Raw genomic sequence first — 25,996 nt, 5'->3', positions numbered from 1 at the left:
AGTTAAAAACCGTCCAGCCTGCATGCATCCTGCAGTTCATTTATGTATTTGGGCTTCATAAGCTGTTACTTTAATCCTCTCCTTAGTCTGTGACTAATGCCCATCCCAACACAGATATCGCCTCCCCCTGGGGGCAGCACCAGGGGCAACTGTGAGCAAAAGCTTTAGCAGATATATTTAGGTATAATATGCATTTTTACATGCTACAAGACACATACAGGCCGAGGCTTTTTAAACTGGATTCTTCAGCTTAAAATGTAAACCATCATATTTAATAATTGTAAATTAACTATTTCAGGCCATTGGCATTATAGACAAAGTGCACATCCTTTAAGCACACATTAAATCTGAAAAAAAAAAAACTTAGCCAGAAATAGTTTAGACTCAATATTGCTGCAGTAAATCTGAAAAATAACTCTAGGGAAGACAGAAAACTTCAGTAAAGAAAATGTATGAACAAGTCAGAATGACCATCAATAGAATTTACATGGCTAATGTATATAGTACAGTGCCTGAAGATTTCAGATGGATATCCGTAAGTTGAGTCATGTGAATGCCAAGCGATATGCCGGGGGAATTTTATCTCCCATTGTGTGACTAGGTTGGTAATAAAAATACCTATGAAAACTCAAGAGTTCAGTAGAACCTTTTTACCACTAAAATACAGATGTGTGCAAGTTCTACCTAAGGAACCAATTCCCACCTGACAGCCCTTATGAGTTCTCTTGGCACCCATAAATTGTCTTATATCTTATATTGATTTTCTGTTTTTCCATCAGTAATATACTGAATAGGTCTTCTACATCTGCCTGGAGTTCAGCTATAAAACAGGCATTGATATATTTTATTATCAATTATATGGTTTACTACAGCTAAAATTAAGTCTCAAATGATTTTAAATCCTCTTTGGAGGATCAATATAATTTTTTTTTTTTAGTGTTTCGAAGTTCTTCCCAATGCATAAACGTTGTGAAAATAAAACTCAGTCCCTCCTTATCAATAGGAATCTTACACTAATCGATTATGTTAGTCATACAGGACTAAAATTCTCTTGTTTAGCCCATAGGCTAAACAAGAAGAAAATAAAATTGATTTCCCCATCCATGCTAAAGTGTGGACGGAAGAATATTCACTACCGGTTATTATATCCAGGTAGCTGCAGCACATATGGCTAGTCTGATAAGATCCAGTTGCTGTTCGGCCGATAATTTTCCATCCAGCTTAGTTGATTTGTCAAGTAGCAGCCACCCAGGGCTCAGATTTCTTGCTAAAATCAGTCAATGTTCTAGCTGTCTATGACCATCTTTCCTCTGTACTCTGATTAGGATTAAGGCAAATCATAGATTAATCGATTTTCTTTCCTTCTACCACGGTTGGACGCAGGGAGCCTTCCTGGCTGGCAGAACACAATTACTTCTTGTGGCTATAGCCGAAAGGCAGTAATTTCATGCTACAAATCTGGGTACAATCAGACTGCCCATAGATGGATCGAATCTCAGCCGATCCCTGCTGAACCGGCCGAGAGTCGATCCATCTATGGCTGGCTTAACTGCTGGCATTTTTAGGCTTTAGAGCAGTTTCGATCGTTCTTTGATGACACCTGGAGTTCACCAATTCTTCTTGTTGTCAGTAGTGGTTGTTCTTTAACAAAGCAATCTTAAGTTCTTAACCTAATAAATGGAACTTTGTAAACAGGCTAGGATGGCAGGGTTAGATTAATACAGTGAATCATTTATTCCCAACTCAGAAACTGCTGCTGAAAATAAAGCCTCCAGATCTCTTGCATAATATATGGATTCACCATTCTATTCATTTTCTCACTGCCCTTTGTACAAACATGACAGTGTGAAGTGTTTGTCAAGTCTCCCAGTCTTAGTCATACACATTTGATAGATCACTGTACAGGCTTGTTCACCAAGCAGCAGGAAGCCATATATGGATATGTGAAGCTGTTCTCTACTTAACTGCTGGCCATTCAGGGGCAAATTCTCTCCTTAACTGCTGGCCATCCAGGGAGAAATTCAACCCAGTGGGTCACCAGCAATCTTATTTTTCTCACCATGCTGCAAGTGATATGAGCATTATCTTTTTTTTGCATTTTCTAAAAGAGCAAAGTTCAGCCCCACCACATGCATATTACTATGGAAGCTCACACAGTTAGGTTGTGGTAGAGTTATAGTGATGCTCTGATAACCAGCTGACCCAATCACAATCCAGCTCTTTCACAACTTTACCTTCAAGGGCTGCCTGGCAATATGCAAACAGTGGACAAAAGTAGGCCTTTACCATGGTATTCCTAACATACACTAAAACTTTTAATATTAGAAGGATCACATCAAGTGTACTCCATCCTTGCCCTCCTCATTTGCAGCAGTTATTCTTTAAAAACATGTAGGCCATACGCAATAAAAAAAAGCTAAAATCCTTTATGGGATGACACAATATAAAAAGACAAAAAAAAAACAACAAACCAAAGTTTTCCTTAAATAATTTAATTGAAAAAAGGTATTTCTTAAAAAAAAAATTATAAAATGTAAAGTTATGATGAAATCTCCACTCTAAACGCACCCCCTTATCACTGAAAGTGTGAGTAAACTCACAAAATAAAGAGCATAAAATGGTTGCAGGGGGGAGAGGTAACAAGGGAAAACAGAAGCAGGAAAATAGATAAACAGAAGCAGTAGTTAAATATAGGATGGGGAGGACTCAGTGGATTTTGATTAAGGGGAGATACCACCTGAGATGAGAAAACAAAAAGAAAATGGGTAGCAGGATTGTGAAACAGAATAAAAAAAAAAAAAAAAAAAAAAAAAAGGATATGTCTCCACCTCAGTATCTATAAGAAATGCTTCTGGCCCTTTAAGAACACCTTGTTGCTGGGGAGTGCCTACTTCCAATTGGAATAGATCAATAACAATAGGCCTATGTATGTAAGCTGTATGTTTCCACCTCAATATCTATAAGAAATGCTTCTGGCCCTTTAAGAACACCTTGTCGCTTGGAAGTGCCTACTTCCAATTAGAATAGATCAATAACAATGGTCCTATGTCCAACTCCCATAGACCCACATAGAAAGGGCCTTCTACAGCTGGGCTTCTGTAAGAGGAGAGCGGCACTGAATACTCTGCATGCAAATAAAAACTAAAAAGAAAGGGACAATTGGGAATTATGAATGTATTCTGGTGATACAAAGAGAATAAAACAAATAGCTAGCTCTGCAACCCTGCACCTTTATTATTGGCCTAAAGGTTTTTGTACTAGGTGGAAGACACTTAAAATATATTGCCTTTCTTGTACTCTCAATGGACCCCTCTACTTAACTTTACTTTGCTTATAGTCACATACACTCCATAATCTTTTCATTTACACTACTAATTTTTACACACACATTATCATTCACACAGAAATCCATTCAGACTGGAGCGCCTATGGTGGAGTAGCAGAGGCGTATCGTAAATCTTTCCTGCTCATAGCAGTAGATCAAAATGAAGTGCAAGTATCCAGCAAGCAGAGGGTTGAGAGTTCTTTTGTGCAAAGGAACTGTGACTCCACTCAAAACCCCACCATGATCCAGGATTACTCTTGTGCACCCTTGAGCTCCCGTAAAGCTCTATCTAGTCCATATGGTTTCTTCAATATGAAGAATTTGGTCCCACGGTGTTGTAACTTTACACCTGGACTGGAAGAGTTTGGCTCATTTGCAGCCTCATGTCTTGGACACTATGGAGAAGCTTCTTTTGATGGCCAGCAAGTGTCACCCCGATTCGGAGCAAGTCCCTGAAATAAAAATAAAATTACATTTAATGTACATGTAATCCATTAAAAAAAACATAGGAACATAAAAACACACATTTTCGCTTTCATGTCATTCCAAAATTTCTGAGATAAACATTCCCATCTACTTACTCAGCCGTCATTTGAGCCACTAGGTGAAAAGAGGTGAATCCAGCACTCAGAAAGTTCTCTTGATACTGGCCCATCTTGATCGCCTCCAACCAATCACCCACAGTAGGAAACGTTGTATAGTCTGGTACAGTACGGTCTAAAAGCTGCTGGGACACACTGGAAGAATTAAAAAGAACAATATGAAACAAAAAATGAAAAAAAAAAACTAATAAAAAAAAGGTGTTAAACTGTGTAGTAAGGCCCCTTTCACACTGACCGTCTGATCGGGTCCACCTGTCAGTTTTTCAAGAGGAACCCGATTGGACCAGCCAAAGCGCTCTATGGACCGGCGGGTGTCAGCGAACATGTATCCGCTGACACCCACCGGCATCCAATCCGATCCTGTACGCTAAAAATAGACGGATGGGGGTTCCCCATCCGTCTGGCAGATCAGATTGGATGACAGTCGGATGGAAAACGGATAGGCAGTCCGTTTCCATCCAACCGCCACATAGAAAGCAATGGACTGTGTCTGTGTCCGCACTGCAGCAGCGGAGGCAGACACAGACCTGTCTTCCATGTGCTCAGCGGGGATCAGCAGAGAGATTCCCCACTGGGCAAACAGATCTGATGATGGATCCGCCCCATCTGAAAGGGGCCTTACTATGTTAAATATAATGAGCAAAGATGAAATATAAGCATCCACATCAATGGACAGAGAAAGATGCATACAAATCAAAGGAAAGCACATAGGGACATTAACCTATTTAAATTCATACACTAATTACACAAAAAATTACTAGCTACCTCCATCAAATACTAACCCTGCTTGAGCTGTGCTGGTCACTTTTAGACTAGCCGCATTGCGTATTAACTTGTCCAAGGAGCTAACAATCTGTGAGAACTTAGGCCTCAGGTTGCGATCACGGAGCCAACAGTCGAGCATGAGCTGGTGCAGAGCAGATGGGCAATCCATAGGAGGCGGCAAGCGATAGTCTTGTTCCACTGCATTAATTACCTGCAAACAGAGAATGTGTTGAAATGAAATCATCCATCAATGTGTACCTTAACATGTTTTTGCTATTTTATCCAAAGATTTTAACAAAGACAAAAAAAGCACTTACATCTTGATTTGACATGTCCCAGTAAGGTCTTTCACCATACGACATCACTTCCCACATAACAATACCATAACTCCAAACATCACTAGCAGATGTGAACTTTCTATATGAGATTGCTTCTGGAGCAGTCCAGCGAATTGGAATCTTTCCTCCCTGTTTAGAAAGTAAAAAGCTTTAAAAACTAACTTGCAATGCCTTTAATGCCCCCAAATACCACATATGCAACCAGAACTCAAGTTATTCTTCCAAACTAGAACTATATTAAAATGCAATTATTTCAAATCAGGAATATGAATGTGCCTTCTTCAGGTCGATGTAACGTGCTTTTCTTATCTGGAGTATTAATGTGCTGTCTTGCTTATCTCTACAGAGCACCTTAGTGTCTTCACTGCTTCAACAAAGTGCGCAATTACTCCCGTGCCTCAAGCACAATAGCTGGAATGTGACAATCCTTGACACACAGTGACTATGTCCCCAACAATAGCAATGATGGTACCTGAGGAATGTAGACCCCGTGGACTTATTTAGTGATTTAAATTCAGCAGGTTCAACAGGGACAGGTCACTTTTCGATCCAAGTATAGGCACCCTGGTTGTACAGAAGTTGATCTATTGATTGGCATCTGTACAAGCCCCCCTTTTTTTTTCTGAACAATGAGCGTCGAAAACTGATCATTGGGTTGTGACCGTGGGGAAGGCTCCCCGCTGTCAGAACACAATAGCACAGTGGGAGCGATTTCGTGTTGAACGGAAAAAATGTGCAGATTCCCCCATCCACATACTTAAGGTGGATGGGGGAATCTGCGCATTTTTTTCGTTCAACACAATGGTTGAATGAAAAAAAGAAAAAGAAAAAAAAAAAAAAAAAAGTATAAAATGTATGGCCTGCCTAAAATTGAGGACACAAAAATACTTTGTTCACATGCTGAAGAATCATGCAAACTGCAAAACATTTGAATGCCATTATTTGGATACAGTCAATTATGAAGCAGAATTGTATGCATTTCTTTTTTTAATACCGTGCCCCCAAGTGTCACAAAAGTAGGCTCCAAGCAGCTAAATGTTAGCAAACATTTGGCACTGTAAGTTTCGATGGAAAAGATATTATTGAACAAACTGGAGATCCACAAAATGTACTTTAGAGCCCAATTTGGGCTCCTGATTCCAAAAGGTTTCACACTTATGGATTGGAAAAAACTTCAGATGTTGTTTTTGATTACCTGCAAGTGAAGTATGAAGTGAGGCCAATTTTATGTGAAATCAACAGCTTTCACAGAAAATAAAACTATGGATCACCCACAGTATATCACTAGGTCTACTCGTTCAAGTAAGCTACATTTAAATTCTTCAGGGCTGTCTTCTAAAACATTTCCACAATCTGTTTACCATTTGTAAAGGACACTAACAATTCTGCATAAATTTAAAAGTATTTTTAAATTTTTAAAACATTTCTATTAAAAAAGCAAACATTTATTATAACACAACACAGGATTCACAACAGATACTCCACTGACCCTAAATGAACAGAGAGAAAAGTGAAGTCTTCCAAATTATTCAGGTGTTTATGTAAATTTGAGCAATAGCTATTGTGGTCTGAAACCAATAGCAAAAATACAGTTCGGAATAGCCTGGTAAACATGTAAAATGTGGCTAAAGTTCCAAATAACTGGAAATTTAAAAGAGAAATATTCAAATGCAGGGATTCATTTTTACCAGACTTCAAAAAACAAAAAAAAAAAAAATTGATATGAAGAAAAAATATACAAAAACAAGATACATTCTCATAAACAATAGTGTCTTACCAGAGAGCTGGTATATGTGGGGTCAGATCGGCTGTTCTCCAAGAACCTGGACAGACCAAAGTCAGACACTTTACAGACGAGATTGCTGTTCACCAGGATATTACGGGCAGCAAGATCACGGTGAACATAGTTCATCTCAGATAGATACTTCATTCCTGATGCAATGCCACGCAGTATGCCCACTAGCTGGATAACTGTAAACTGCCCGTCATTCATCTGATGAAAGAGAAAGATTTACAAGGCTTAAACACTCCTGAGTAAACCAACTTACATTGAAGATTGATAAACCACATAAACCTTAGTAAGATTTTTTATTTCAAAAGTTTTTTAGCGTTCATAAAAAAAGAAACAAAGCACCAATATACAAAGACAAAAGAGGTTACAGATTCACAAAGGCAGACACACGAGAAACATGTGTAACAAACCTAAGTAAGGTTCACAAAAGTAAAAATTCTGAAAAAGGTCTGAAATGGAGGAGAATCATGCAAATTTCCAACAAAAACATATTTTGCTGCATTCACAAGAACTATAACTATCTTACTCTGTGGAAAGGTTTTGCACAGAGCAGCCCTGATCCTCCACTTCTTGGGTCCCTAGTCAGTAACCCCAGTCAGGGCACTCTACCCTGCTGAGTGCCCACAGAGCAAGCCGCTTGCTCTGGGGGTACTCTTGCATGCTCGCACCCAAGCCCCACTGTGTGTGTCTAAAAGACACACAGAGTGTGGCTTAGGGACCCGGGAGAGCCAAGATTTCCATGCACATTATTGGATCAAGATCAAACTCAGGTAAGAATTAGGTGGGGCAGCAGCACATGCATTTTATGCAAGGTAAACAACCTTCAGCCTTTAGCACCACTTAAAGTGGTAGTAAACTCGTTTTTTTTTAACTTATACCTATAAGAAAACTTATAATAAAGCTTACCTGTAGGTAAAATGAACATCTCCTAAAGCCGGTGCATGCGTTCTGAAGGAAGAGCATATCAGTGCATACCTTCAGAGCACTGTGTCATGGCCCGGGACTCCCGCGTGCATGTATGGGAGTGACGTCATAGCGGCCCAGCCTGTCAGACGACTGGAGCTCGTGAACCCCGGAAAGACTAGGTGAAGATGGAAGCCTCTGCAACGGTAACAGTGCCTCGCTGGAGGGCTTTGTTTTAAGGGAAGCTTTACATAATGTGCTAGTATGCGATGCATACTAGCATATTATTATATTACCTTTTTTTTTTCTGCGGTTTACTACCACTTTAAAGAACTGAAGCCAGGAAAGCAGCCAATAAATAGAATTTACAGAAATTAGTGAGCAATGGCATCCCCTGTATTGTTTAGTAAGTTTAGATGTATTTTAAAAGGAGAGGTTTATGTAGAGTCTAGTAAGAAGAGGCAGCATATGGGCTCTAATTTACCCAGGGGACTCCTAGTCACATTCCTCACTCTATCTGAATAAAAAATAGGATGTCCCCACTCTTCCTGAGGAATTCTCCATAATAAAAAGATAAATGCATTAAAAAAAAAAAAAAAAAAAAAAAAAGAAAAAGTAGCAGGATGACCCTACAAGTGCTCTCACTCACTCTCACTCTACCTGGTAACTCAAAGCAAACATCTCACCACCACAGTAAATTAGTAGGTTATTTAGTTTTCCAGCACCTACCAAAAACTGAACCATCCCTTTCAAATGGACTGGCCTTCAAAGAAAAACATTTGCTGAATACAGTTTATATTATTGATTTTTTAGGATGGGCGCCAAAACACACAACAGCATGTACTTCATTAACCAAAGCTGTGATAGTATGTTTTCAGTTCACAAATCAGATGTTTTATATGCAGCTTAGTCATCAGAAAAATAACTATTTACTATTGTGAGAATTTCAAGTCTACAGGTTAAACCTCCACTCACCTAATAAAAAACATGAGCGGAGTTTAATGTATAGGAGTTAAATGCAGATCACTGTTTCACTAGAAGATTCCAGAATGACTGGGCAGACAGACATGTCACTGTGTGCTTTGTTAAAATAATACATATTCTGTCTCTTTTAAAAGAAGATGGTGCTAATGGCAAGAACAAACATTGTCCAAACTTACTCCTTAAAAAACTTGTATCCTTTAAACATCATAAAGCTGCCACCTCCACAAACTACACAACAATCTATATTAAACCCCGCACCACTCATTTACTCCTACCTACCTATCTGTACTTTAGACAAACTACCTTTTTCATGAACTCACCCTTAGGAAGGAGTCAAGGGCTCCGTTCTCCATAAACTCTGTTAAGATCATCACCGGACGGCTCCTGGTCACAACTCCCTCTAGCCGTATGATGTTTGGATGATCAAACTGCCCCATAATGCTCGCTTCCCCCAGAAAGTCACGTCTTTGCTGTTCGGTATAGCCTGCTTTCAGAGTCTTGATTGCCACCAGCTGCTCCCTGCGTCCTGCTTGTTTAAGTCGTCCACGGCAAACCTCCCCAAACTCACCTAGAGGAAAGGAGATAAGAAATCAATCTGCCCATTCTTTTCTGCTTGGTTAACAGATCACGTTCCATTTAATATATTCACGATAACCTTATGTCTGCACTATGCACTTCTCAATCCCCTACTGTATCATTAAGTGAAAGACGAGAAGCATCTGACTTTAATGGAAAGACAGTCAAAGTGTTTATGAGACAAACCTGCACCAATCACTTCTTCAATCTTCACACACGAAATGTCAATTTCTTTAGCAAAATCGCGCACGGCTTCATTAGGATCTTCATAAGTGAATGGATCAATGTACAGCTTCATGCCAGGAACCACTGTGAGAACAAGAAGCATCACGTACTTTACTGAACTGTGCCAATGAAACCTACAAATTCTTAACAGCCATACCGGGACATCATTTCAAAGTGGCTATTAACTGTAAGATGAACACTAAAGTGTGAGATGGCCTGATCATTATTATTCAAATAGTGAAAATTTTACCTACCTATTAAAGTGTTATACAATAAAAAAACAAATGATAAACCCATTTACAATTCGGAAGTGTTCATCACTTGGAACCATAAGGATACCCTGCTGTTATAAAGCTGCACAGAAAGAGGTTTTGTTTCAAGGTTAACCAAAATTACTAGCATTTACCCATATTAGCCAATCAGAGCTAATCTCTTATGTTTGTGATCGCTTTAAACCCATGATTACTATACTATGATGCTCTATGCACTACTAAGGCTAACCCTATACATTAAGATTTCTCTTGTTCAACCCCACAGAATTGCCTGACATTTGAGAAGTGTACGGACAACAGAAGGTCCAAAGGGTGTGGTTTCTCTTTTCTAGTTTCCAGAGATCTTCGGGGTATTTTTGGAGGTTACTGATATTCACAGTCTCCTTCATGATCTCATTATATCATACATGATTTATATTGTGCCAACTGTTTGCGCAGTGCTTTAAAGAAAAATCAAATCCAGGGAGACTTAAACTGCCTGAATCAAGGAACATTTTTGCAGAAATTTACAAAGCTGTGAATACAAGGGCAGCAAATACAAACACAAAGCTGAATTGGAAAAGTTACAAACAACTGGAAAATATTTGGTGAAAAGGTGGCAATGAAGATAAACTTTGCCTATCAATTTGGACCTAAATATGCAAGCAGGGTATACCCAATATGGCTACTTACTGGAATAATGTTACTATAGCTAATAAGTATTAAATTAGTAAAGCAATAATGCTAAATTCCCATACAGTAAGCCATCTAAATTGGGCCTTTTGCAGTTACTCTTTTTCTTTGACAATTTCTGGAATTTCTTTTGATTTGCAAGCTTAAGTGAAAATTAGGACAGGAGAAGGGACCAGCACCACCAGGAATTGACTCTTTCAGGAAGCAGTCAGATGCCAATAAAAAGGTACATGGGTCACAACATAGGAAAAAATTTTTTCTTAGAAAGTGGGAAAACGTGCAAGTACTCTTTATCCTGTACTGCTGCAAGGTTTTCATTTAAAAAAGTGAGGTATGACAGACTCTAAGTATCTTAGCTAACTCTTATAATCACAGACATAAATCAATGGGCATCTACAGTCTATAGGTATGTTAAGACACAAGGATGGCAGCGCTGTCGCCCAAATGCTTCCACACAGTGCCAGCCTCTCCGCCCACTGTCTCCCGGGCTCTGCCTGCTCATCTGCAGGCCCCGGACTGGCTCACCGCCGGTGGCTAGAGAGGGAGGAGAGCGGACACGTCCACTCCCCTCTTTTTGTCCTGACCCGCAAGTGACGTTATGTCACTTCCGGGTCCCCGTTGAGAGATTTCTGGCAATTGTGATGTGCACTGTATTACATTCAGAGGTGCAGAGGGGAGACATCCAGGGTCTTTTAGATAAATATAAAAAAGAACCTGTCACCAAAAAAAAAAAATCAATGTGATGGAAAAAAAAAAAAAAAAAAAAAAAAAAAAGTTACTTAAGCACATAACACCCCCCCAAAAAAATTGAGCCCCCCCCCAAACACACACATATACGCACGTACAAACGTAAAAGCACACTCTGGGGCAGCTACGCATGAAACCGTCGACTGCGAAACAAAACACGTTACATAATCGCTGTGTACGCCAGAATGAGAGCAATAATTATAGCTCCAGACCTCATCCGTAACACTATACTGAAGACCTAGAAGAGGCTTTAAGAATATCACCTATAGAAAATATAGGGTACTGAAGTTTGTCACCATTTCACGGGTGCACACAAATTTAAGGTTTGACAAGTTGGATATCTATTTACTCGCTGCAACCTCATCTTTTATATTTTACAAAAAAATACGGTCATTTATTGCTTTATTTGTGCTCTAAAATTAACTTGTATTTTTTACTGAAATTTTGCGGTAATATCATGCGACATAAAAAATTGGAACTACCACTTGGATTTCAGAAAACATATCATGTTTGGGGTGTTTTGTGTAATCTTCAGACCTAAAATTATTATTTTTTTAATCTTGTGAAAAAAACGCAAAAACGACTCTGGCAGTGAAAGGGATAAAGGATAAGCCTGACACTCCCCTTTCCTGGCAATCACTCAATCAGTGCTCATTCCACTGCAAGGTCTCTCTGCTCCCTGGGTACAGTGCTGGAGACAGGCAGGGAGGGGAGGAGGAGATAAACAGCGCAATGTTAAAAATATTAACGTTTAAGTCGACATAAAACCCCTTTTGTTTTTAAAACATTCCTAATATCACCTCCGATTTAAATATAGTTTTGGTTAAAAAAAATTTTTTATCTGGACAAGTAGATTGGGACACCGATTTAGTCCCTTGGAGAAGTAGTTTTTTAAAGCATTTCCACACCCCTGAAGACATAATGCATATACTGTCGGACCCATGGAAACAACAACAGTGCGTACACTAATGTAATATGCATAGGCTCTTAAGTCCACTATTTAAAAGTGATAGAAATATCCTAGAATCAATGTACAGTTTTGCATAAAATCAATAATGTAATAATCTATGAGGCTGATAAATGGGGAAACATTAACTGTCAAAAGCCACAAAAATGGCAAATGTTTGGCAGACGGTTACTAAAAATAGGCTAGACGGAGCATTTGGAGAACTATGCATACACCCTCAACAATCACTTCAATAAAACCTCTTTTATGACCAGGAGATGAGGCACATGATTTGTACCCATTAATCAAGACAAGCCAGTTGGCATAATTTACACCCCCTCAAACAGCAGGCCGCACACAACACAAAAGGTGTGTCACTAACAGCCAGGGGAGCCATCCAGCACTCTAATAGGAAGGGGGAGTAATGGTATTTATGGGCCGCACTTTGTAATAAACCATGCCATTTCAAATAGGCAAATTACTGATGGAGCAATGGGGGTAAATCTAGACCAAAGTGTGCTGCAGAAATCTATTGTCATTCAAAACCACTAATCAGTGTAATGAGGACAGGGCTGACATTTGTAACTAATAAACACAAACCCAACAACCATTTGAAGGACCACCAACAAATTATATACACAAAATAAAAGCTACGTTCCCAGACTTAACATTTCAGGAATCTTGTGTGAACCTTCTTTTCAACTTAAAGTTGAATTGAACTTTCAGCTGGATACATTCCTGTTGCATTAAAACATTAGGATGTGCAAAGGCTTAGGTTCATTTACACTAGCAGTTCCCGCTGAAAAGTGATCCATATGACAGGTAGTGGGAAGGCACTCCCCACTGTCTGTTTAGACCCCTAAAATTAAACTGCTGTTGAATGGAATCCGGGGGAGGGCTGGATAATTTTTGCCACACTGTGATGCAAAGCATTATGACTGCCGCATGCTGTCTTTGCAGCTTAAGAGCTGTTGGAGAGGGCAGTAACAATGTGGCTCGATTACATGGTTTTAACACCCCCAAGTGTAAACCTAGCTTCTAATTTTTTTCTTTACCAAGTAGCTAAATCCTATGTATAAAAGCCTGCTGCCTGCCAGCATGCTGCTGAGAAGGACCATTTGGTCTTCATGTGGAAGCAGCGGTCTCTTTGCAGAGGTCCATCAAGTCCTAGACAGTAACAGGAAGTGAAAATATAGGAGATTTTAGGTCTCTTCCTTATGCATGGTCAGTCATACCAGGGATATAGGACACCAGACCTAACAAAGTATTCTCGAAAGCTTGCATTACAAAATATATTTAGGTTAACCAACATAAAAGGTATTGGCAAGAAGTTAAAATCTTGCTTTTAATGGTTGCAAGCTTTGTACCATCCTTATCCTTGTCTTACTAATTAGTGTGTCACAGGCCAGAGCGCGCATCCAGCCAGCACCGGACCAGAGCGCGCATCCAGCCAGCACCGGACCAGAGCGCGCATCCAGCCAGCACCGGACCAGAGCGCGCATCCAGCCAGCACCGGACCAGAGCGCGCAACCAGCCAGCACCGGACCAGAGCGCGCATCCAGCCAGCACCGGACCAGAGCGCGTATCCAGCCAGCACCGGACCAGAGCGCGCATCCAGCCAGCACCGGACCAGAGCGCGCATCCAGCCAGCACCGGACCAGAGCGCGCATCCAGCCAGCACCGGACCAGAGCGCGCATCCAGCCAGCACCGGACCAGAGCGCGCATCCAGCCAGCACCGGACCAGAGCGCGCATCCAGCCAGCACCGGACCAGAGCGCGCAACCAGCCAGCACCGGACCAGAGCGCGCATCCAGCCAGCACCGGACCAGAGCGCGCATCCAGCCAGCACCGGACCAGAGCGCGCATCCAGCCAGCACCGGACCAGAGCGCGCAACCAGCCAGCACCGGACCAGAGCGCGCATCCAGCCAGCACCGGACCAGAGCGCGCATCCAGCCAGCACCGGACCAGAGCGCGCATCCAGCCAGCACCGGACCAGAGCGCGCATCCAGCCAGCACCGGACCAGAGCGCGCATCCAGCCAGCACCGGACCAGAGCGCGCATCCAGCCAGCACCGGACCAGAGCGCGCATCCAGCCAGCACCGGACCAGAGCGCGCATCCAGCCAGCACCGGACCAGAGCGCGCATCCAGCCAGCACCGGACCAGAGCGCGCATCCAGCCAGCACCGGACCAGAGCGCGCATCCAGCCAGCACCGGACCAGAGCGCGCAACCAGCCAGCACCGGACCAGAGCGCGCAACCAGCCAGCACCGGACCAGAGCGCGCATCCAGCCAGCACCGGACCAGAGCGCGCAACCAGCCAGCAGCGGACCAGAGCGCGCAACCAGCCAGCACCGGACCACAGTAAGCATTCAACCAGCACAGATCAGAACTGGCTAGGAAATACCAGAACAAGCATTACCAACTATAGATGAGGTCAAGCATTCAGCCAGTGTACACTTCACCCAAATCCCTTTCCAACTCCGCTACACATCAAGTAATGTAAGAAGGACAAGGATGCCAACCTGGAGGCTGCACCAACAGCCATCAATTTATCTGCTACATTTCTACCCTGACAGGTTCCCTCTAAAAAGACAAGGCAGTTTGGTGTTTGTAGATATGTCATATTTATCCTTTGCCATTTTACTGACATAAAGACAATAATTAACTGGGTGTAACGAAAGTCCAAATATGGAAAAACTAAAAACATAGAGAGAATCCAAGGGCAGACTCTAATTTCTTAGCTCGGAGAAATACAAATAAAGATATAGTGTTTACAAGTGCCATTTAATTGTGAACACCACGGGACATTAATTACAAATTGATAGCAAATGCAGAGTGAGAAGAAGCATAATGTGCAGCCACCCAGAACAAGTAGAGCAAGACAGCTTTAACTACCAGAAAAAGGTCACTGTATTTTATAACCACAAGAGCATCAAACAGAAGAATAAACAGGGAGAACGTGTAAAACTACAGAATTATGAAAGGCATCCAAGAGAACATCTAATACTACCAACAGAGAGAAAAAAATGAGACACAAAAAAGGAAAACATGCCTGAAACATAAAAAGAAGCAGAGCAAGGGGTATAGCTATGAAGACACCAATTCATTATTCTTTCAAACCACACTCACTGTATTGTTGCAGTTTTTCTGTATATTCAGATTCTGGGTCATTTCTATGCTTCCTGCTGTAGAAAGAAAAGGAACAAAATATTTAAAAAATGTTTCATCTTGTCCAATCTCAATAATACAGATTACAAATATCAGATCCTCCACATGGAGCTTCTTTTACTTTTACAAACAATCCCATCCATCCCCACCAACTATTCTGCCCCAACACGCCACTCACCTGAAACACACAATTACAATAACGACAACTGCAATTATAAAAATCAGCCCAGCGGTCACAGAGCCAACAACCATCGGGACCTGCTCCTGAAGACTGCTCCGATCCCCTGTGCGGGAAATAGGGAAGGAAAAAAGGAGGAAGGGAGTGAGGGATCAGTGGGCACAGGAAAAACAAGGACATGAGGAATCATAAGGATAAAGGGTGTGGATCCTGCAGGCAAAGGGGACACAGTGTGGACTGATAAGAGAGGAGACAGCAATTAGCAGATGGATGGGGTAGGTGAGTCAATGGAGCCAATATATCAAAACTGGAGCCAAGGAAAATCATATAAAACTCAAGCAAATGCAAAATAAATTCCAGCTATTCTAATAACTTTCCCCACAAAAGTTAAAAAGTTTGTGCTTGATTGCCAAGGCAAGACTGACACTTTCCTTTGCTCCAGGTTATAATTGTGCCCCGCTGTATACCACATAGGGCTTAAATCAACAGATCTGTTGTGTGAGGACTAGGAACATGGAAGAGAATAATCAGAAGGCAAGTGCAAGTTTCAAATGAGCAGGTGAAAAAAAAAAAAGATAACGGCATATACAAGAACAGAGCAGTGTAAGACAAAAGACGTGTGAAAGCATGTTTAATTATTACATGGGCTTAACACCCATACCTCTATTTAACCAGCAGGACAGGCACGCACCAAAAATGTAGGAATAGAGAAGGGCAATTCATAAAAACTGAAGCCAAGTTAAATAAAAATCTTATTGCCTATATTAACCAATCTTGTTTTCCATGCTTAAGCCTGCAGTAGGAAAATCAAACACAGAATCAAGCTACTTGGGACAACACCTCCACTTCTATAGCTTTCAGTTTTCATAAATTGACCATGGTGGGTTAGGTTAGGAAGAAAAACTATAAAAGATACAAGCAGTGATGTACCAGTACAAATGGTATTAAACAGAAGCAGCCATCTGTCAGCGATTTTAGTAACGTTAATTAGGATTCAGAAAAACGTTAGCTTAAAAACAGATGATTTATTGGAAGATCACGCACCATCTTCTGCTAATGTCGGAAACTCCCGTGGCTCGCTGTATGCCCCATATCCAGCCACTGTACGAGCTCGAACCTGAACCACATACACGGAGTCTGGAAACAAGCCTTCCATACGAACACTTGTGCGCTGGCTGGTCACTGTGTTTCCTGCACCACTGTGGCCCTGTACAAACAAACAAAATGATTACAAATTAGAAGAGAAAAGACAGGCATAATACAGAATTTTTGCCATAGAATCACAGAAAAGGTGACTACAGAAAAAGAGTGGTCTATCGGGCCTGACAGTTTTTTTTTTATTTAATAAAGGTTTTGTATTTTTTTTTTGTTTGTTTTTTTTTCTGTTAACTTTTTTTGTATGAGTATAGATCTATGTTTGTAATAGTAACAGCAGTATAATACAGCTATAAAAGGGGTAATACAACAAGGATGAGTTTGCAAAGCATGACATGTAATTAAATGAAAACATTTAATTTCACAATCCCACACTTAAACAACAATGGTATTATTAATAAAACTGGTGTGCTGTATAATTGAACATTATAAATAGAAATGAAAATTGTGAGAACTTTAAGACAGTAAAGTCCTTTAATCAATGTCACAGCTTACCATCAAATTGTAATACTCACTTTTGCATAATATTTTATCTCATAATCCAAAATGATTCCGTTGGGGCTCTCAGGTGGAGCCCAGGACAAAGTGAGAGAACCCGCTGAACTGCCAAGAGACTGTACTATAGGAACGGCTGAAGGGGCTGAAGAAAAAGAAGAGAGAAAAATCAACAACCTTGAATCCATGTAGATCCGTCATCCTGCCAAAGGACTTTTTCAATTAAACACTACCCACCCTTATTTTCACTTTTGCTTATTTTATTGCTCTAACTCACCTGCTTGGTTGGTTGTTATATTTACAGTGTAGTAACTCGGAGGCTGGGGGCTCCTGTTAGATACCCCATTTACAGCCTGGATTTCAAAGCTGTACTTGGTATGTGCCTGAAGATGGCTGACTGAGACAAGTCTCTGGATGACCCCAAGCTGACGAGGCCAAAACTGCACATTATCATCACAGCGGCTGCACATCCGATCCGAGCACTTTTTACAGATGACATTATATGAAATATCTTCACGGCCACCTAAAACAGCAGGTTCTCCCCATTCAAGGACAACAGATGTCTCGTTCACATTGGAAATCACATGTCGAGGGGCTGAAGGAACAGCTGGAAGAAAAAAAGGCTGTGTCAAAATCACTGTGGTTACAGCACTAGTTTGCCGCTTTCAATTATATACTTGCTATTACAGTCATGGCCGAAATTGTTGGCACCCTTGATATTTTTCCTGAAAATCAAGTATTTCACACAAAAAAGGTATTGCATTAACACATGTTTTGCTATACACATGTTTATTCCCTTTGTATGTATTGGAACAAATATAAAACAGAGGCAGAAAAGCAAATATGACATAATGTCACACAAAACCCCAAAAATGGGCTGGACAAAAGTATTGGCACCCTTAACTTAATATTTGGTTGCACACCCTTTGGAAAACATAACTGAAATCAGTCGCTTCCTATAACCATCAATAAGCTTCTGACACCTCTCACCCGGAATTTTGGACCACTCTTCCTTTGCAAACAGCTCCAGGTCTCTCTTATTGGAAGGACACCTTTTCCCAACAGCAATTTTAAGATCTCTCCACAGGTGTTCAATGGGATTTAGATCTGGGCTCATTGCTGGCCACTTCAGAACTCTCCAGCGCTTCTTTGCCATCCATTTCTGAGTGCTTTTTGACGTATGTTTGGGGTCATTGTCCTGCTGGAAGACCCAGGATCTTGGACGCAAACCCAGCTTTCTGACACTGGGCCCTACAGTGCGACCCAAAATCCTTTGGTAATCCTCAGATTTCATGATGCCTTGCACACAGTCAAGGCACCCAGTGCCAGAGGCAGCAAAACAACCCCAAAACATCATTGAACCTCCACCATATTTTACCGTAGGTACTGTGTTTTGTTCTTTGTAGGCCTCATTCCGTTTTCGGTAAACAGTAGAATGATGTGCTTTACCGAAAAGCTCTATCTTGGTCTCATCTGTCCACAAGACGTTTTCCCAGAAGGCTTTTGGCTTACTCAAGTACATTTTGGCAAACTGTAGTCTTGCTTTTTTATGTCTCTGTGTCAGCAGTGGGGTCCTCCTGGGTCTCCTGCCATAGCGTTTCATTTCATTTAAATGTCGACGGATAGTTCGCGCTGACACTGATGCTCCCTGAGCCTGCAGGACAGCTTGAATGTCTTTGGAACATGTTTGGGGCTGCTTATCCACCATCCGGACTATTCTGCGTTGCAATCTTTCATCAATTTTCCTCATCCGTCCACGACCAGGGAGATTAGCTACAGTGCCATGGGTTGCAAACTTCTTGATAATGTTGCGCACTGTGGACAAAGGCAAATCTAGTTCTCTGGAGATGGACTTGTAACCTTGAGATTGTTGATATTTTGCCACAATTTTGGTTCTCAGGTCCTCAGACAGTTCTCGTCTCCTCTTTCTGTTGTCCATGCTTAGTGTGGCACAGACAGACACACAATGCAAAGGTTAAGTGAACGTCTCTCCTTTTTATCTGCTTTCAGGTGTGATTTCTATATTGCCCACACCTGTTACTTGCCCCAGGTGAGTTTACAGGAGCATCACATGCTTGTAACATTCTTATTTATCCGCAGTTGTGAAAGGGTGCCAATACTTTTGTCCAGCCCATTTTTGGAGGTTTGTGTGACATTATGTCGAATTTGCTTTCTTTCCTCCCTTTTTTTGTTTTGTCCCAATACACACAAAGGGAATAAACATGTGTATAGCAAAACATGTGTTAATGCAATACGTTTCGTGAGAAATACATGATTTCCTGGAGAAATATCAAGGGTGCCAACAATTTCGGCCATGACTGTATGTTTTTCCTAACATTTTGCTGCACATTTAACTCTTATGCCCTAAGCCCTCAAGCTTTTCTACTATTCTTGTCCAGAAGAGGTGAACACAAAACATCTACATTATATATATGCAGCACAAAACATCCAGCTGAATGTCAGGTACTCAACCAGAAATATACCACTTAGCATGCCATTCGTTAAGACAGGTTACCAGATATGTAATAGCAGGGAAGCTTGGACAATCACACAGATTTGCGAGTCCATCAGTCCAGTTTAGGAGCCAGTTCTTTTTAGTTTACAAAAGCAGAGGCTCCAAACATTTAGCCTCTGCTGGCATTTGTTAGGTACATTGACTATCCAGTTTCTGAGGTTTGACCAGCCCTAAAATATATAAATTATTAAAATACTAAAATAACAGTTATATGTAAACCAATAAAGAGATCACACACATGCATTTTTAAGCCACATGCTAACACAGCCAAAAATTACAATATTTTGAATGGATATGTCAAACTAGTAATTGCAGTGAGACCTAGAACGCCTTGTGATTTTTAGGTTTGATTTCTAATCATGCTGTATAATTTATCATTTCAAGTTTGGATACCTCTATGTAAGTATAGCTCAGGCCAAATAACCAAATCGCTGCATATAAAAAGCTTAAGTAGAATCCCTCTGCCCATTGTGGGGTTTAGAGGAACTGTGCCTGGATACAAAAGCAGGCTGTTGGGAGAAGTCAATGTTAATATGTTTAAAATCACAGCTTTTCTTCTTCCTTTGAGTCAGGGAAAATGATTGCCCTTCAAAATAATGGAGCAAGTAAAAATCAATATTAATGCCACACAGACTCCTTTAAAGGAATAGTTAATTACAGCTTTTCTCACTTTCTAACTGGTTTCTTATTATGCAGGAAATATTACACGTAAGAAGAAAATTAACCATGTTTCATCTGAAGTTTGAGGGGGCATTATGGGCAGACATGGTCATATTTAACTTGATGTCAACAATACATTTCTCCTATTTGCTCTCTTTTGGTCTGTTAAATATACCATTGAAAGTGTTTTAATATATCTGTTCAACAAGTGCAAAAATATATTAGCTGTCCATCCAGCCAGAAATCTTGTAGGCTGATGATTTCCAGTGCTCTCTGTCTCTGGACTGTTGCTTTGTTTATTATAGGTATTTATATAGAGCTGACAATTTATGCAGCACTTTACATACATTGCACATTCTTATCATTCCCTGCCCTCAAAGAGCTAATAATCGCACATCCTCTCTTCATATGCATATATACACACATACTATGGACAATTCAGAGAGAAAAAGGAGAATATACAAAGCAGGTAGTCTTTGGGATTCAAACCAATGACCCCAGAGCTGCAAGGTAGAAGTGCTATCCACTAAGCTACTGTACTGCCCGTTATCAGGTAGCAGTGTTCCCTACTATTTCTGTGGCTGACAAAATCCTGCCCATATTATGGAGAAGAAATGGAGGTGTTATATAGTCTTAGCACATTTCCTTGTCTACCTTGTCCTAGGGTAACAACGCTTCTTTCTCAGCATGGTTATCACCAAAGGACAGGAAGTGAGTTAATGGCAGGATTACCAGGCGAAAATAAAAGTAAAAAAAAATGCACCAAAAGAAAAACGAATGCAGCCTTCAGAACTAAGGACTGGAAAGCTACAATATTTTTTTGTTTTTTGGTTCAAATATTCTTTAAGTAAACCAATTAAGAAAAGAGTATGAGAGCTACCCTCATCAGCCTGCTTCTGAATATGCTAGTTGCCTGACTTCAAGACTTTTAAATCATAGAGCCCATTCACACTAGGAAGTGCATGTGAATCACACAGGAACCCTGTGTGCAGTTCTGTGCAGTGCAATTTCAGCCCATGCATTCTTAACGAGCTGAGATTGCATTAATAAGTAGTGCATGCACTACTTTTGGAAATGCACTGCAGATTGCATGGTACGTTTGTTCCATGCAATCCGGTGCGGGCAAATGCACTGCCTTTGCGACCTGCATTTGGGGTGTCATTAACTTTGCACTGACACCTGCTGCAGGTCACAAGGGCATTGCGGTGCAGGAAACTGGCACAGAACGCAGGTCTCCTGCAGCAGGTTCTAGCGTGAACGGTTCATAGACCTGGACCAATCTTGCATCAAATTTGTTCCAGGCCTGAGACTCAAGGTACCGACAGCAAACCATCAGTGTGACAGTCAGGCCAATTAGCATTCTCAGAAGTAAAGGTCACCAATGACATCCTTCATTTTCTCCCATGACAGGTTTCCGTTAGAGTATTATGAGCTTACAGTGGCATCTGTCAAAGTGGATTCCAAAACAGATGGTTTACCTGACCACTGACATACTTAAGTGTTTAATAACTAAAATCAATCAACTCTTGCTTTTTCAAGAAAAGTTTCTCAAAACAAGATGCGGTCTTATTAATTTTTTAAAATAATGTTTCAAAGTATGTTAATCCTCTAAGCCTTATTTATGTGTTTGCTTTGAAAACATTTATTTTTATTTATTCAACAGTATAATGTAATTTGGCAATGCGGACATGTGCCATACTGATCTGTGTGAAGTTAAATTGTTAAGGAAAAAAGATCTTCTAGTGTTTGGCTTGTGAAGCATTGCTGATTAGTGCCAGTTATATTAGAGATGCTATAGAAGAATGTCAAGTCTGTCTACTGGAACTGATGTGGAGCTGTATGCATCATAAAAAGTAGTATTTGTGACACTAGGATTTAAAACCAAGGGAAAGATGAATTTAGGGCTTGTTTACACTTGTGGAGCCCTCTACAAAGCATTCCAAGGTGGATCACTTTTCAGAAAGTGTTTGATGGGTGGTATGGAGGAGTTATGTTACCTCCTCACCGCCTGTCAACTCCTACTGAATGTGACAGGGGGAATCATTTATGCACACTGCAATGCAAAGCATAGCGCCACAGTATGTGTACACCATCATCCACCATCTTTGCATCTTAAGGTGCAGAGGTTGGGGGTGGTAAAAAATGTTCAACCATGCATTTTTATCATCCCCCCAACCACAGACATTAAACAAAAGGCCTAAGAGTGATGCATGTAGTGTTTTTTAACCAAACTACACTTTAAATCCATTTGCTATACTAAAAACATTCACACCATAGCTTTATATCCTTACATGTGCATGGCGTTTCAGGTGTCTCTCCATCAGCCCTATAGAATCCAGCAACGCAGGCACAGACCGTTGTTGCAGAAGAACTTGCTCGACTGTTAGAAGGACAAGGAAGACAGGGTCCCTCACCTTGCTTGGACTTGTATGTACTTCGGCTGCAGGCTGGTAAACAGAATTTAGAGGTTAACAAATAGCAAAATTAAACAAAAAACTCACATGCACTGAAGCATGCTATGCCACAATAGAGTTCTATTTTTTGGTGTGTAGTGGGGACAATTAACACCCCATTCAGAGAAGCCTTAGTAATAAAAATAACCATCATATATTAATTACCTTGGCACTGTGTGTTCTTAGCAGCCGCCTCATAACCAGGTGCACATGTGCAGACACCGATAGGTACCATCCATTCCCCATCTCCATTGCAATATAGTTTGAGTGGGACAGAAACCTCCAGGGCATTAGGTACACAAGCTCCAGGGGCAATTACCAATGAGGTGGGCTCAGCGCCCGTCAAGGTCTCTGGAAAACTTGCAAATCCAGCAACCGTGCGTGGACACTTCTTGTAGAAAACGCGTACTGAAATTAAAGAAACACAAGCCCCCAAATCTTGAAATGCCAAATAAAAGCCAGCACGGGACAGTGGACCAAAACTTCGAACTTTGGTGTTCACGCGAGCCGAGTCACGACTTGAGAAACTTTCATCAGGTGCAATGGTATCCACTTTAACGTACGGATTCTCCATCCAAAAGGGACTGTCTGCTGACGCCGAATCAGTGTCAGATTCATAGTAAAATAAATTAAAAGTCTCTTTGCAGGATCCTGGAATGTTTGGAAGACTATTACAGTCTCGTACAGTGAACTTCAACTCCACATAGACACGCTGTACGTCCTTCCTTGGGATAAACTGCGTCCGAAGCCAATTATTTTGATTTGTCATCTGCACATTACACACCTGATAAGTCCGTATCGGGTTTGATGCATCGTCATATCCACTCACTTCTTCCCACTACATCAAGAAAAAAAAAGAAACATTTTCTTTATTACTTTTCATTTAAGCACTATATAGGCACTACATATGTGGTATGTGCATAAGCACATGCCAAGTACAGTTAACATGTACTCTGTTTGCACACGTCTGCCATTGTCTAAACTTCTCTAGGTGCACCAAATTGATTTGTATGTACAATGGATAATCTGCATAATTCAGACCACCATTCAAAGCTTGATCAAGGCATGTTCCTGGTTAACTTGGCAGTATGGGACTACATGAACTTAAAAAAAGTTACTGGAGTGACAATGGGCTTTGTTTGCTAGTTATGAGAAAATAAAATGAATACTTGCAGAAAACAGTTTGTATACATAGAAAGATTACTTACTCCAGATTCTGGACGTACAACCCACGCCAGCTCAGATGTTGCCCATCGAGTGTCCAGCAGAGTCTCTACACAAATCACAAAACACATACGGTTAGAAATATCCACAAAAAACAAACAAAAAAAAAACTCCCTTAACTGAATCTGTTAAAGACTACAGAAGGCTAGGTTCACACTCGTGCGCCTGCATTTTCAAGCTTTTTTATGTGTTTTTCAAAAGCTCCCATTGAAGTCTATGGGACCAAAAATGCACCAAAAGAAGTGTCTGATCCTTTTTCCAAGGCACACAAAAGGGCAATGCATTAGATAAAATAGGACTCCTAGACAATAATGGCATTCTTCTGGTCTTGCATTCCCAGGAGACAAATTGCACCGGTGTTAACAGGGAGTAAATCTCAACTGCTATTTTGGTAAGGCAGGGATTTTCATTTTATATCACCTGATGCCCTGGACATGTAGCTCTGAGCGCTGGGCAGGTAGTTTTTATGTTTAGCCCTGCTGCGGGCAAGAATCACCTGTCAGGTGGAAGCAGTCGGGTGGTAGCGCTGCCGCCCGATTGCTTCCACACAGCCCACAGCACCAGCCCCCCCCCCCCCCCCGCCAGTTATATGTCCCGGGCTCTGCTCGTCCATCTGCGGGCCCAGGACTGGTTCCATAGGTGCTGGCAGTTTGCCAGGATGCCGGTATAGGGGAAAGAGGAGAGTGGACACATCATTGACAGATTCCCAACCTTTGAGGCTGGGAAAGAATGTAATGCGGTGTGATGTGCACTGCATTACATTCAGGGGAGACATGCAGTGTCTTTTAGACACTGCATGTCTCCAAAAAGAGAACCAGTCACCAAAAAAACATCACAAAAGACCCCCTATGTGATAAAAAAAAAAATAAATTTTATACTTTTTTTAAAATTTTGAAAAAATGAAAGTTACACCCAAAACATATACCCCCCCCCCCCCAACCCTACATATACACACGTACAAACGTAATAGCGCGCGCTGGGGTGCCTACACATTAAAAAGTCGATTGTGATATAAAAAAATATAGGGTACTAAAGTTTGTTGCCGTTTCAAGAGCGCATGCAAATTTAAATGTTCGACATGTTGGATATTTACTCAATGCAACCTCATATTTTATAATTTACAAAAAAAATTGGATAATTTATTGCTTTTTGTACCCTAAAATTAACATCACAAAACCGACTCTGGCAGCGAAAGGGATAAAGGGTAAGCTGGATGCTCCCCTTCCCTGACGAGCAGCCAATTGCTGCTCATTACACTGCAAGGTCTTCCCCCATCCCTGCTAGTCCCTGGGTGTGGGGCTGGAGACAGGCAGGGAGGGGAGGAGGAGATGATAAACAGCACAATGTTAAAAATATTAAATGTTCAAGTGGCCGTAAAGCCCCTTTTGTTTTTAAAAGCCCCAGACATTACTAACAGCACCTCAGATTTTAATACAGTTTTGGTTAAATTTTTTTTTTTTATCAGTGCAAGTAGATTTCCATGAGGGACAGGTAGATTGGGGCACCGATTTAGTCCCTGGACAAGTAGTTTTTTCAAAAATTTCCACACCACTGGGTGAGGGTTTGTATAGAAGGGAGAAAAATGTAGTATACTTTCAAGTGTTTTGCTTAGATACTTTGACATTCTTTGGTTTGCCTTTTAGTTGCCCAAAAAGTTGTTTCAAATTGCTTCTAAGGTGCTTTCACATTCACATTTACTTGTGAAAAGCAGAGTCCTCAACCCTGCAGAAACTCTAATGAGAGTGACTGGGATCTTAGGCAGGCTATAGACGGGCCGATAAATGAAAAATCGGTCGGCCTGTTGCCGATGCTGCCACCAATGTCCACGAAAAATTGCCGTTTTTGTGGATTTTCCAGCATGACCGATAAAAATAAATGAAGAGATCCGCGAAAAACAGCCGACGGGCTGGCCCCACTAACAGCGTGATTATCGGCCGATTTTTCATGCGGACGAAAATTCAGCCGATAAACGACCAGTCTATGGCCCGCACTACACAGGG

General features: G+C 41.1%; 1 protein-coding gene across 1 annotated transcript in view; it reads right to left on the bottom strand.

The window, feature by feature from the left end:
- Positions 1–2,476: 2,476 nt before the first annotated feature.
- The window catches only part of EPHB3 (EPH receptor B3), a 67,703-nt gene continuing 44,183 nt past the window's right edge, over positions 2,477–25,996 (bottom strand). Inside the window, exons 2-16 of the mRNA XM_089679541.1 lie at positions 23,981–24,045; positions 22,938–23,610; positions 22,611–22,766; positions 17,422–17,751; positions 17,165–17,289; positions 16,539–16,701; positions 15,495–15,600; positions 15,278–15,333; positions 9,472–9,594; positions 9,030–9,277; positions 6,808–7,023; positions 5,010–5,159; positions 4,710–4,903; positions 3,907–4,062; positions 2,477–3,777 (exon numbers count right to left, since the gene is read on the bottom strand). Coding sequence (XP_089535667.1) covers positions 3,669–3,777; positions 3,907–4,062; positions 4,710–4,903; positions 5,010–5,159; positions 6,808–7,023; positions 9,030–9,277; positions 9,472–9,594; positions 15,278–15,333; positions 15,495–15,600; positions 16,539–16,701; positions 17,165–17,289; positions 17,422–17,751; positions 22,611–22,766; positions 22,938–23,610; positions 23,981–24,045 — 2,870 coding nt within the window. The 3' untranslated portion in view covers positions 2,477–3,668. The remainder of the gene's footprint in view (positions 3,778–3,906; positions 4,063–4,709; positions 4,904–5,009; positions 5,160–6,807; positions 7,024–9,029; positions 9,278–9,471; positions 9,595–15,277; positions 15,334–15,494; positions 15,601–16,538; positions 16,702–17,164; positions 17,290–17,421; positions 17,752–22,610; positions 22,767–22,937; positions 23,611–23,980; positions 24,046–25,996) is intronic.

The sequence above is a fragment of the Staurois parvus genome, unplaced genomic scaffold, assembly GCF_062004578.1.
Source record: "Staurois parvus isolate SC_StPar_1 unplaced genomic scaffold, SC_StPar_1.0 ptg000226l, whole genome shotgun sequence".
Classification (NCBI taxonomy): Eukaryota; Metazoa; Chordata; class Amphibia; order Anura; family Ranidae; genus Staurois; species Staurois parvus.
The sequence above is the reverse complement of the archived record's forward strand: the minus strand, read 5'-3'. Positions and strand labels throughout refer to the sequence as shown.